The following is a 14948-nucleotide window of genomic DNA, read 5'->3' as shown; positions in this document are numbered from 1 at the left end:
ATGGATTAATCTTGGGTAGACTATGAATAATGCAAATAGTTTATACTGTATGTTTTATTTGAAATGGCTATTAGGATTACAAACAGTCTTGCTGCATAAAAGAACAATGACATTAAAAATTATGAGTGCAGTTTTTAAATAATAGTGAATTTTAGTTGTATTACCATGGTCTCCACTGACGATTCTTTAGCCAAAAAAATTGCTAATACTTTACTCACCCTTAGGCCATACAAAATATAGGTGACTTTTTTTTTAGTAGAACATCAAATACATTTTTTAATTGAAATCATTCATAAAATACAAGTCAACTGTTACCAGCATTTTTGAGAGTCAAAAATACAAAATGCATATACAGGCAAATCAAAATGAACACCAGTCACTCAAAACGATGCACTGAGGTCTTATGAAGTGAAATTATCATTAGTTTTTGGTTGCCAGAATGTGTTTTTTTAAAGATTTGCTTTTGGTTAGCCTAGAAAGTGTTACTAACTTAAATAAAATGTTAGATTTTTGTTTTAAAGAACGTTATTCTAACATTATTACAGAGCACTATCATATGTGTGGAGGATAGAAAAAGGCTACTGATTATACTGCAAGATTTTTCATGCCACCCAGGTTTTTCCTCAGCTCTAAATAACAAACTTCAAAACAGTCTAGGTGCTTTTTATATATAAATTAATTCACAGATGTAATAAAATAAAATAAAATAAAATAAAATAAAATAAAATAAAATAAAATAAAATAAAATAAAATAAAATAAAATAAAATAAAATAAAATAATAAAGAGCTATTTAAAAAAAAATTATATATTATATATAATGTATTATTTCTTACCACTGAAAAAGATTGTTTGATGGTTTATTAGGACATTGCTTTCTCTTTTGATCTGTTCTATAAGACCTTTCAAATCTGCCTGTAAACAATGCTATAAAAAATCTATTTCCAGTATTTACTTTAAAAACAAAAGATTATAAGGATTCCCATTCTTTCCTAAACAGCACATTCAAGGATTTTCAATGACTTTTTAAAATCACCATTAATTTTGAATCAAGCACTTTGTAATTTTCCATGACAGTCTTTACTGCACTTAATATTTCACTTACACAATATTTAGATAAAATGTCATGAGTAATGATCATGTTTAAATGTGCCGTTCAAAGAAATATAAGAAAAATTTGCTCAATTCAAAACTGGTAATATTCAAATAAATGGTTTCTGAAATATTGATAAAATGTGATTTTTTTTGTCCTTTTTAATCTTTTTTCAGATATTTTGCACAAAATTTAAAGGTCATATTTTTGAATTAAGATTTTCTCATTTTTGTTTTAAATCGGTTTTTGACAGCAGCATAACAATTGTTAAAATATCACCAAAAACAAATGTCATTTCAACTTTAATTCAAGCACTTGCAAGGACCTTGTTTTTAAGTACTTTCCAGGCCTTGAATCTATATGTCTGTAATTCAAGCATTTTCAAGAAGCATTGAAACTCTGGTTTTAGTTTGTGTACAATGCGGTATAGGTGAATTGGGTAAGCTAAATTGTCTGTAGTGTATGTGTGTGATTGAGTGTGTATGGATGTTTCCCTGTGATGTGTTGGAGCAGGAAGGGCATCCGCTGCGTTAAACATATGGATACTTTGGTGGTTCATTTCGCTGTGGCGACCCCTGATTAATAAAGGGACTAAGTCAAAAAGAAAATGAATGAATAAATAAAAGTATTTATAAATAAAAGTAATTAATATTATTATTATTATACAATTATTATTCTAAATAAATAACAGAAAGAAATCCTAAATGTAACCGGAAAACAAAGTAAAAACAACTGTGTAATAAGTAGGGCCAGACGAATCTGCGGACATTTTTGCTATTTCTGCACAGAATTTTGGTAAAAATCTGCGGATTTATGCTGAATTATTTTGGGAGTATCATAACTAAAACCTTAATATTAAATAAAAAAATAACACCGTTTTAACTTGTTTTTAATATTTACAATGCAAATTCAATTAGATCCAAAGCAACAAAAGCAAAAACAAAACAACAAAACAAAGCAAGTCTCTCATATAATATATCTACTTAAAGACAGAAAAATATTACTTTACAAACTGTATTGTAATAAATCATATAAATATTTTCATATTAGTCAATAATATTACTGTAATAATTTAAAAACTGAATAAATTGAAATTCACACACATTTACATGAGTAAATAAGCAGAATCAATGATGGGCTAAAAATCTGCGGAATTCATACGGGCCTAGTGATAAGCTAAGATCGTACTTTTTCGCCATGCATGTTCACAACCAGAACTCACACAGTCAGCAGAGCAGCTCAGCGCATGCATGGGGCGTGCTAATACAGTTTTCTGGGCTTAAGTACACTGAAAAAAGTGTTGCATGCAAAATTGTTGCAAACAATTTATTTGTGTTGAATTTAAACAAACAAATTAAATTTAACAATGTTCAACTTAATTTGTTTGTTTAAATTCAGCCCAAATAAATTGTTTACAACCACTTAACGTAAAAAAATTTAGTAAATCCAAGGAATCATGTTTGAATAATTTTTTTCAGTGTATGGTTTTCTGCGTGAACACTTCAGTTTTCATTTTGCTTTCACCAACGTTGGTTCGGTTACACATTGAGAATAACACCTTTATAGTGGGATAACCCCTCTTAATAAATACACTTGCATATAAAGTAAATCGTATCTCAAAGCATTTACTTTGGCAATGGCAATTTTTACTGGGGCGCATGTCGTGGTACAGTAAATGGGGTTTAGCGATGCCACTGACTTTCGTATTTAAAGTGATAGTTCCTCCCAAATAAACATTACTCACTATTTAGTAACCCTTAAGTGGTCCCTTACCTTTATGACTTTCTTCTGTTGAACACAAAATGACATATTTTGAAGAAAGCTGAAAACCTGTAACCATTAACATCCTTATGCAGAAAAAGAAAAACTAACAAAGTTAATGGGAACAGGTTTCAAGCTTTCAACAAAAAAAAAAGGAAGTCAAAGCGGTTTGGAACAAGTGAAGGGTCAGTAAATAATGACAGAAATCTCATTTTTGAGTGAACTATACCTTTAAAGTGTCACTCCAAAACTCTTGGAGTTGAATTGACTTTCAAAGCCTTCATGGTGGTGGCCCCATCTGCAAACACAGCTTCCTGGTTATTCAATACTAATTGAAAAAAAATCACTCTTGGAAAGTCACGGTGATGGGAAGTCGTTCCTCATCTCTCTCGCGTTTGAGTCTTTTTTTTTTTTTTGATGTTGTCACTCCCAATCTATTGAGGTTCTGACAGACAATCGAAGAAGCCTGTCCACGTCTGGCAGCTCATTTGGTGGCAGGTGGCAAACAATTAGACACAGCAATTTCAGGGCCGGCAGATGACATTAAAGCATGCGGGAGTGAGTGGTACGACCCGGCGTCTGCGGACGGCCTGTGTGAAAGCATTTCAAAAATAATACACTCTGCCATGGCAACTCATTTCTGCCTGCCAGCCTCTATTAGGGTGCTGAGGGGTGAGGTAGACAGGAGGGGAGCTGGGGCCGCGGCGGGGCGCTTCTGTTTAATCTGTCATCAACGCCCTGGAGACCCTCCCTAACACTCACAAACACATCTACACACACACACACACACACACACACACACACACACACACACACACACACACACACACACACACACACACACACACACACACACACACACACACACACACACACACACACACACCACCTTTACTAGTCAGCAGCACACCTCATCTGTGGCAGATGCATGTATTACTGCAGATCCATTGTTCCTGTGACTCAATCTTTAAGTGGAAGCAAGGTTATTTTAGTAAATAAAACAAAACTTAAGACTAAATCTATTGGTCAAAAAACGATCGTTAACTGACATAAAATAAAATAATTCACAATAAATGAAAACCTAAAACTAACTGAAAATAATAGCAGTCACTGCAAAACAAAGTCAAGTAAAATAATAACTATCAAAAATACTAATTGTTTTCTGATTTAATAAGCATTCGGTGTAGATAATAAACTGTATAGATAACTGTAAAAAGCGCTTTTACACACACATATACAGTATATATATTAATATATACATTTATATATACATAAATATATACACACATATATACATACATACATACATACATATATATATATACACATATATATACATAAATATATATACATATATATACATACATAAATATATACATATATATACATAAATATATACATATATATATATAAATATATACATATATATATATATATACATATATACAATTGCAAAAAAATTAAATTAAATTAAATTGATACAAAATAATATTAAAAACATGATTTATGGAAATGACCAAAACTGGACATTTTTTTGAAATTTTACATTGAGTATTGAAGAGTTCAACTGCAAAGAAAATTGAAATATAAGAATTTTAAGAGATGGTGGCAGTTTCATAATCAAACGATATAGTAACTCATTATCTGCATTAAATGGTTTTTACAATGATTAACGAGAACATCTATAAGACAGTGCTTTATGTAATTTGTACAAAATCTACTAAAATCAAAAAGAAAAACACAAGTTACTTTTTATGTTTAATAGAGGTGAATGAGGTGGCAGAGAAGTTGACTTAAACTTGCTAAGAAAAAAGCTGTTGCTATCAATCATTGTTTACTTCACTCAGTTTAATGTTTAATTATGGTGAAGGGATTGATCGGATATGCCTATTGATGGAATGTTTGCAAAGAAATTTCATGCTCCCTAGTAAAAGTATTTTGTAGTATTGCAGTAAAAATACAGCATTTTATTTTGATACTTGTTGTGGCTGCTGTATTTTGTAGTTTATTTTGATACACATAAAACTGAGGTATTTTGGTATTTTATTTTAAAATACATTTCAATGTATTTTTGACCATCCCTGGTTACACTGAATGACATTTTAATGTTGTCTTTTGTAAATTATGCTACATGTACTTATATATACCTGTATACAGAACACACAATTAATCAGGGCACCTGTCAACATATCTATAAACTTCACTTTAGCCTATATCCAAAAGAAAAAGAAAAAAAAAGTAGTTGAAACATCATGTGCAAACGCAAATGAGATCAGCCTGAACACATCATCAAGCATTGTGTCCAGCAAAGCCTCTTCACATTCAAATGGAGGTAAATTTTATCCGAAGTGAACAGGTTATTATATAAAAAAAGATCTTTTTCCACTTACACAAATTCTGTTTACACATGTTGATATTGCCCAGCCATGAACAGCAACAGCTTCGCAGCACAACCGAAGACGTGTTAAGAGCAGAGACAAATCACGCCGAGATTTTATCTGGCCTCGGAATGTAAACACGCCACGGACGCTTTCAAACACAGCAATTCTTCCTGATAGAAAGTATGGAGAATTTAAAGTGAGTTATAGCTTGCTTATGACCGAGAAAATCATTATGGTCATTCCTCAGGGAAAAGACTAATCCCAGAATTCATCACTGTTTGACGGTGATCTATCGTGTAGTGTTTAAAGGCACGGAAAAGATTGCAAGCGCACAGAAAAGGTCACTGTACTTTTAAGGGCCTTGTACGTATACATCTGGAGTAAATGGGCTACTGTCGTGCTATTGGTGACAAGACACTTTCAGTCAAGATAAAGTCACATGATTCACTTTTGGCGCACATGCTGATGTGTGCTGCTGCCATCTGGTGGAGGTACATGGCATTGCGCTTACACAGCAACAGCACTAAATGGGATGAGCACTAAAGGACTGTTGTTGGCTTTTGTAAGACACAGAATAAGATGTTAGGTGTGAATAACACACCTTGTTGGAGCAAAAAGGACTACAATTTATTTATTTAATTATTTTACCAGGAATTTTTTGTTTATACACTGTATGTCATTTTTTTTTATAAAAACTAAATATACATTTTGTATAGAATTATATAAATGTAGCATTTCTGGTTCAATAAAGGTTAAAGAAAACACTTCACAAAAAATAAACAGATTTAGAATTTTATGGGGTGAAGAATGAAGGTCATGGCGAGGAATTTATAATGTAGATATTTAAAAGAATAAATAAATAAATAAATAAATAAATAAATAAATAAATAAATCCTCAGTTAAAATATGTGCTTTTTTTATTTTTTGCTTTCTTCAAATCAGGTTTATGGTGTTGCAAAAAACGCAAAATGAAAAAGTTAAATTGTAAAAAACAAATGTGTACACAGAAAAAGGTTATTGTTATTTTTTACACTAAAATTATTTACATTTTGTCAATATTATGATACAAATGCTGATGATAGGCCTAAAATCAGGGGTGGGCAAACTCGGTCCTGGAGGGCCGGTGTCCTGCACAGTTTAGCTCCAACTCTAATCAAACACACCGGCTTATAGATTTCTAGTGATCTTGAAGACACTGATTAGCATGTTCAGGTGTGTTTGATTAATGTTGGAGCTAAACTGTGCAGGACACTGACCCTCCAGGACCGAGTTTGCCCACCCCTGCCTTAAATTGTACTTAAAAAGGTAAACGATTTTTGTTATGCTGGTTGAAAGTCTCTTTACACCTTTTAACAATCCTTAAACTAAGAGGTTCAAATGTATTTATATGTATTGTAATTCTCCAATGGAAGGTGTTGAAACAGAAAGTTTGTCCAATCAGTACATTCTGACTGAATATTATGACAGGCTGTCCTACTTGCTTGTCAAAATATGTAATTGTATATCTCTGCACACCTTGTTGGAGCAAAAAGAATTACAATTTATTTATTTATTTAATTATTTAACCAGGAATGTCCCATTGAGATACAATATCTCTTCTACCAGGGAGTCCTGATTAAGACAGGCTGCATAGGCCAGAGTTACAGAAAAATACATATAACAAGACATAGACACACACAAAAATAATATAAACCAAAATTAATTGTTAAAACATGCATTGTTCTAAATAGACATAGTCTTTAAAATATTTTAAATATAGCGATGGATGGTACAGATTTCATATGTAATATATCTTGAATCTCATTCCATACATATGGAACATACTTAGAGAATGCGACCTACTGTAAGTCTGTATGAAAAAAATGACATCTTAAGTAAGAGTAAATCTGCTGATCTGGTATTATACCTATTTGAATAGTACACCAACAATCTAGATATGTTCTGAGGTAATTTACCAACTAAAGCTTTAAAAATAACAACTAACATATGCTGTTTCCTCCTTGTCATTTTATATAAATTACAGTGATGTGTGCATGCACTTAAACCAGTGACAAATCATAAGGCACTATAATAAACAAGATCCAATTTATTTATTTTTAAATTCGTGCATACAAAGTATATATCCGTAATCCAATACTGATAGAAGTGTACTCTCAACTAAACAATTTCAAGCTGCGAAGGAGAAATTTTTTTAAACGAAAATAAAAACCTAATGTTAGTTTGTCTACATTCACGGATGCAATTCAGCCAATGGCAGACAAAACATCAACAAATAAGTATGGTGTTATTACTAACTGTGCTATACATTTTTCTCTCTGGTGAATGTTACATGATTTATTGTAGTGATGTTGTCTAGTGCGTGTTGTTCAGGCGTGGCTTTGGATTGAGATTTAGGTGGAATGTGAAGGCTTTCTATGCTTTCTAGCTAACATTAGCATTTTTCAAGATCTCCTATTGCACCTTTGAACGCTTCATTCAAAGGTACCACAACGGTTCAACGATTCATTGCACCTGAATGGTTAGTGTGATTTCACCAAGTAGAAAATGCTCCTGGATCAACATCTACAGTTGAAGTCAGAATTACTAGCCCCCCTGAATTATTAGCCCCCCTGTTTATTTTTCCCCTAATTTCTGTTTAACGGAGAGAAGATTTTTTTCAACACATTTCTAAACATAATAGTTTTAATAACTCATTTCTAATAACTGGTTTATTTTATTTTATCTTTGGCATGATGACAGTAAATAATATTTTACTAGATATTTTTCAAGACACTTCAATACAGCTTAAAGTGACATTTAAAGGCTTAACTAGGTTGATTAGGTTAACTAGGCAGGTTATGGTAATTAGGCAAGTTATTGTATAATGATGGTTTGTTCTATAGATCAGGAAAAAATGTATCTTAAAGGGGCTAATAAATTTGATCTTAATATGGTTCATAAAAAAATAAAAACTGCTTTTATTCTACCTGAAATAAAACAAATAAGAATTTTTATTTAATAAAAAATATGATCAGACATACTGTGAAAACTCCCTTGCTCTGTTCAACATAATTTGGGAAATATTTAAAAAAGGAAGAAAAAAAAAAATCTAATTAATAATAATTTTGACTTTAACTGTATGTTAATCCTGGAACAACATTTCAGTCAGCCAATCAGATTTAAGGGATTAATTTACAGTTTATGTTAAGTTTAGGCTTACAGTTAGGGTTACATTACAGTTGAGTGATTATTTAGTTTAGGTTTAGTGCTTCTACTGTACATCCTTGTTACACAACGTCTACTCCCATGTGACTTTAGGAATAATTTACTGTAGGGCTAGGTTTAGGGGTAGAGATTAAGTATGGATTATATTTTCGAACAGGAGTGATGTTCCAGAATCAACATAGATGTTAATTCAGGATCACACTTGGCAATATCACACACCCACTAACCCTGGAAATGTCCTAAAAATGTCTAAATATATACAGAAAACATAACATAAGCAGTTTGTTATTTAAAAATTGCTTGTATCAACCTGATGGGCATCTTATTAAACTTTACCTTTACTAAATACTGACAATTCACAAATAAACACCTACAGGATGTGGACTATTGACCTTATTCTGTGATGCAGAAGTGTGCTTGTTTTTACGATTGTTTTAGAACTTCTGATTCAGTTGCCAATACGAAAAAATACTATAAAAATGGCAGAAAACGGTTAAACTACTTGCTCTACAGCAAAAGTGTTCAAGACTATACATAAAAAGAGTTGAATATAATAATATAATATCAGTTTGCAACATCAAGCAGTATAACAAACTGTTTCTAATGTCTAAAAATCAATGGAAATGAATGGCTGCGCCTGCTCGTACATGAAAAAGAAGGTCAATACATCTCAAAACAACTGTACTGTGGCTATGAGTGTACAGTACCTGTCAAACGAATGGAACTGCATGGGCATCATGGCCTGTGCTTCCCTCTTCATGGCCTGCTGCTCCGGATATGGCAGGGCTTCTGTCCCACTCTCTGTGGTCTCCACCGGAGCCGCCACCAGGCTCTTGAGGATCTCCTTCACATTGATGCCTTTATTGGCCTGGTTGATGCTAGAGATGGACGAGGCGGTTTTGAGGTGCTCCACAGTGGACGGTTCAATCAAGCTCTCCTGAGATCGGGCCACTGATGACAGGGTGCAGAACAGGCCGCTCATGCCGTTCGGGCCCCCCATGGCGAGGTCCAAGTCGGCCCCGTTCATCACACTGGACACCTGGTCATCTCCCAGGCCGGAGTCAGAGTGAGGGAGGGACGACTCATGACGGGATGATTCCAGCACACCTAGAGCTTCCTTACGACCGTCAGAGAGGAGTGATGGGTGATCTAAGGAACATTAAGAGAATTAATTCAACAAAACTAAACTCAGATTGACAGTAGATGACCTTTTTTGTATTTAATTTTTTTTAATTGTTTTATAATATTATTAGTGTTACTCTATATTCACAATAATATTTACTTCTTCACAAAATCAAAACATGTACAGATTTATCAATATACAGTTGAAATCAGAATTATTAACCCCCTGAATTGTTGGCTCTACTGTTTATTTTTTTCCCTAATTTCTGTTTAACGGAGAGAAGATTTTTTCAGCACATTTCTAAACATAATAGTTTGAATAACTCATTTCTAATAACTGGTTTATTTTATCTTTGCCATGATGACAGAAAATAATATTATACTAGATGTTTTTCAAGACTCTTCTATACAGCTTAAAGTGACAATTAAAGGCTTAACTTAATTAATTAGGTTAACTAGGCAGGTTAGGGTAATTAGGCAAGTTATTGTATAATAATGGTTTGTTCTATAGACTATCAAAAAATATATAGCTTAAAGGGGCTAATAATTTTCACCTTAAAATGGTTTTTAAAAATTAAAAACTGCTTTTATTCTAGCCGAACTAAAACAATTAAGACTTTTTCCAGAAGAAAATATATTATCAGACATACTGTGAAAATTTCCTTGCTCTGTTAAACATCATTTCAAAAATTTCAAAGGGGGGCTAATAACTTTAACTGATTTCACCTGTAGGTAAATTGATTTAACAGAATTGAAATCCGATGACCAGTTGATGATAATTTTATGAGCTTTTCCCCCCATTATTTTATCAAATTAATTATAATATTACTCTATACTTGTTACTTAGTACTCAGTACTTTATAATAATAATCTATACAGGTTTTTATTTATTAAAATATCTAAAATATAAAATATCTAACCTATAAATGATATATAGTTAGTTAGTTTATTTATTTAGCACATTTTTTACAACACAGCGTTGCCCAAAGTGCTGAACACAATCAATACTAATTAAAATAAGTCCTTTACATAAGGCAAACCCCTCAACATTAAAAGGCTCAAATGCTAAAGAACAAAGATGGAGTTTCAGAAGCTATTTAAAAACAGATAGAGTTGGAGCTTGTCTGATGTGGGGTTGAAGCCCGTTCCAGAGTTTTGGGTTGATAACAACAAAAGCCCGATCCCCACTTTGCTTACACCAGGACCTTGGTATAGAAAGAATAAACTGATCAGAAGACCTTAGTGACCTACCAGGATTATATACATGTAAAAGATATGATAATTAAGGTGGTGCCAGATCATTTAAGGATTTATAAACATTTTTCTTCACAAATATATAAATATACAATAACAATGCATTCATTACTTATTAATGTCACTGAATATACCCTATATATTTTTGTCTGCATTTGAAGATTTTAATCAGTCATGACTCCCTTTCAGAATTCTAATATTTTAAATTACTATATTTTAAATAATAATAATAATAATCAGTAATAATAATTTTAAATAAAAAATGTGCTTTTACCATTGTATTATATAAACAATTATATTACAATTACATGTTACAATTATATATATTTTTTATTAAATATCCATATTACAGGTAAATAACTGAATTGAATGACATTTCTGAATAAAAGAATAGCCAGGAAACCATATTCATCATTGCACAACAAAGAGTCTTTGTGTCCTTCAAAAGTACTCTCGACTCTACAGATTCCTCAGCGGGCATCTTCTTTCATCCTACATAATAAACTCTTTCCAGACAAACCCATTCTGTCTGCAATCTCCTATTTGTCCATATCCAGTCACTCTCCAGATGTTTGGCCATTCCTCAGTAATATTCATCAAGCACAAGGTCAGCGGGCCCGATTGAGCCGTGCTGCACGTCTGGATGCCGATTTGGTGGCAGACAATGGCCTGCTACATGCTGTTTGGAAAAATTCCCATCTGTAGCCTTTCTTCCCTGAAATTTATGAGGGCGACGCAGCGGAGAGCCTCAGCCTCTATGATCCCATTCTCTTCTGGTGGATTGCTTTCCTAATGGACACTGACAGATGGGGCTGGAAATAGCAGCGCTGCCCCTGCCTCTTCATATTCGTTTTTCATGCATCTTCTCTCTTTTTATACTCTTTCTCCTTACTATTAGACATAAAGGCGATTTTCAGTAATGAACATGTATGGTATTGTTATTGTGAGTGCTTCAAAATACTGTGAATAATCTACTTTCAGAGAGTTTTTTTAAATAATATTCAGATTGTTGTATTCACAGTGATGTTCATCATAGCACTAAATGTAGTAATACGAAATTTTTATTTTCAAATATGTGACCCTGGGCCAAAAAGCAGGCTTTTGTTGAATGGGTATATTTTTGGCAATTGGCAAAAATACATTGAATGGGTCAAAATGATCGATTTTTCTTTTATGCCAAAAAAAAAATCATTATAATTTCTCGTAAATGTAATGTTCTATCAAGATATTTTGTACATTTCCTACTATAAATACATATTTACAAGTTTGTATTAATAATAAAGCTTGTTCTATGAAGGAAGTATAATGCTTTAATTATTTCATTTCATTTACAGTAGCAGGGTATTTACAGCTACTGCATTTGTCTGTCCGTTCACATCCCGTCCCTTTGTCCCCCCTGGTGGCATTGTCACAAACTGCTGTTACATCTAAACACATTTTCGTAATCCCTTTGACCCGTGGCGGCGTCTCACACAGCGGTAGTGGTCATTTTGAACTGTTATTCATTGTATAAAAACTTTCGACTTTAAAGGTGTTTTTCTTTATTATTTCCAATATTTGGCGATATCAAGTAAATTTAATGTTCCTTCAAGATATTTTGTACATTTCCTATGGAAAATAAACATATCAAAATTCCATTTTTGATTAGTAATGGTCATTGATTTTGCACTTCATTAAGACTTTAAAGGTGACTTTCTTCATTATTGCCAATATTTACTGATATCAAGTAAAGTTAATGTTCCATCAAGATATTTTGTACATTTCCTACTGTAAATAATATCTAAAAACTCCATTTTTAAATTAATATTCAATGTGCATTGCTATTGCACTTCGATTAGACTTTAAAGGCAATTTTCTCCATTATTTCCAATATTTGCTAATATGATTCTATCTTTAAAAAAACATAAATTTCATGTAATAATAAGTACATTTAAAAAATACACTTTTAATTGTTTTTGAATGTCATATTTTTGAATAATAATCTGACCTACTACATGTCTGACATATTGACTAAAAATTCTCAGCTAATTTATAGGCCGATACGTTTTTTAAAACTTTATAATACTGCTCTCTTAATTAACATTGGTTTATTAAACTACAGCGATAATGAATGTTGGGTTTGTTATTTTTTTTTGTTAATGTTTATTAACTTCTTATTAATATTCAAAAGTATGCTTTTAAACTGTCTTATTGAATATGTTTTAATATGAAGTGTTTAAATAATTAAATTAATTAGGTGATAATGAGTAAAGTTCATTTTTATGCACTAACAATTACGTGATAATTATGTAAATCAATTTCTCACTGTTGACATTAGTTAAAGAGCCCCTATTAAGGGTTTTTGAAAATGACCTTCAATGCAGTGTGTAACAGCATTAAGTGAATAAAAAATCCAGCTGAGATTTAAATTTGAAAGTGCACCATGTTTAAAACTATTGATCCTTTAACGAAATAGTTGACTCAGAGTCGAATAAATGAATCGAGTTGGGTTCGGATCTTTTGATTGATCACATCAACATCGACACGGTACATCACCAAATATGTAGTTCCAGTTCCGGTAAAATATGAACGCACTTTCCCCCTTCACACACTAGCGGAGGCACGGGGATCACGGGACTGATCATGGCGCGAAGATTACGATCACTGACAGATGGGGATTCGGCTGAGGGGAATAAAGGGTTAAAGTTCATTTTCACAACAATACCACAGTATAGCCAACCTAGTGCTGTGTTTGCTCCTGTCATTTTTCTGATGATTGATACAATAATCTACGCTGCAACGTAGGATTCGCCGGCCGTTTACTATTGAAGGAGCAGCAGAGACTATGGGACTTTGTCAGACTTTAACAGGGACATTGTCAGTAACTTTTACAGTTCAAATGAACCAGTTTCTTCTTCCTCCGGATCATAACAAAATATGTTTGCAAAATATGTGTTTAATTGTGTGTTATAAGTTGTAATGGCCCTGCGCGGCTTGTAATCACTTATCTATTATAGATCAGTGCTTGTACTGTATCTCTCAGTGTATCTGTAAGGGGCTGTTCACACATTGCGTCCAAAACCACGTTAAAACGTGACGCATACTTCTTCCTTTACCGATTTAAATGCATTTCTAAACCAGTGTTGCTATGGCCACCATCAGCTGTTCCTCACACGAACGGCGTGGTCAAGTTTCAAAATAGTTCAACTTTTGCCACTGTGTGGATTAATACTGAATGTGTGGGGTTAGGGTTAAGAGTAGAGTAATATGCTGGTGTTTAACTGCATTGCTTTATTGCATTCCTGCATTGGGCTCACACATACTTTCTGCTACTTCATACTGTAGCCATGGTTGGCATTTCACTTTCTAGTGCTGAACGCAGTCAACCAATCACAACAGACTGGGTCATCACAGTCCAATCAGCACAGATTAGCTTGGTGCTAAGGAGGGGTTTGGGAACAAATGAATCGCTGAACGATTCATATGGAAGTCGCTGGGATAATTAGGTAAAAATAAATGCATATTATAAGACAATGAATGTGTTTTTTGAAGTTGTTGTTGGAGACCCCCAAAATCAAAATATGACCTTTTTTAATGCAAAACAGGGACTCTTTAATGCATTGATTGAGTATTTAATAACACTGACTAGTAAGACTGTACAGTAAAGTATTACTTATTGTACTATATAATTATTTTCCAATTTAATTAGTTTGGAACTATTAGTTTACCCACAAAAGGAATGCACAAAATAATCTTTTGTTATACCTGCTAAAAACCTGCTAAAGTAGCCTTTTTCCCGATATTATATCAATATTGTGATAATATCAAATATCTTGATAAATTCATTATCATGGCAAGAAAATCTGATACCTTCATGTGTCTAGTGCTGTACTTTCCTAACAAAAAAACTTTTAAAACTGCCTGAAATAAACATTAAACCCTTACATTTTCATTAGTATGTTGCTGTATTCCTTCAAACAATTCGATTCTGTGACCAACTCACAAACAAAGCTGCTGATTTTTCATGGCAAGAGGCGGGTGTTTAATGTTATGCGGCATAATTAGTGGAGCATATGAATAATAGATGTGTTTGACACCAGCTTGAGACGGACCCTGTGGAGACCTACTTTTTTTTCCAATGTATCAAGTATGACAT

General features: G+C 32.9%; 1 protein-coding gene across 1 annotated transcript in view; it reads right to left on the bottom strand.

Annotated features, from left to right (window-relative positions):
- nbeab (neurobeachin b) overlaps positions 1–14948 on the bottom strand; it is a 344764-nt gene that overhangs the window by 286981 nt on the left and 42835 nt on the right. Inside the window, exon 16 of the mRNA XM_056474110.1 lies at positions 9145–9586. Coding sequence (XP_056330085.1) covers positions 9145–9586 — 442 coding nt within the window. The remainder of the gene's footprint in view (positions 1–9144; positions 9587–14948) is intronic.

The sequence above is a fragment of the Danio aesculapii genome, chromosome 15 (assembly GCF_903798145.1).
Source record: "Danio aesculapii chromosome 15, fDanAes4.1, whole genome shotgun sequence".
Classification (NCBI taxonomy): Eukaryota; Metazoa; Chordata; class Actinopteri; order Cypriniformes; family Danionidae; genus Danio; species Danio aesculapii.
The sequence above is the reverse complement of the archived record's forward strand: the minus strand, read 5'-3'. Positions and strand labels throughout refer to the sequence as shown.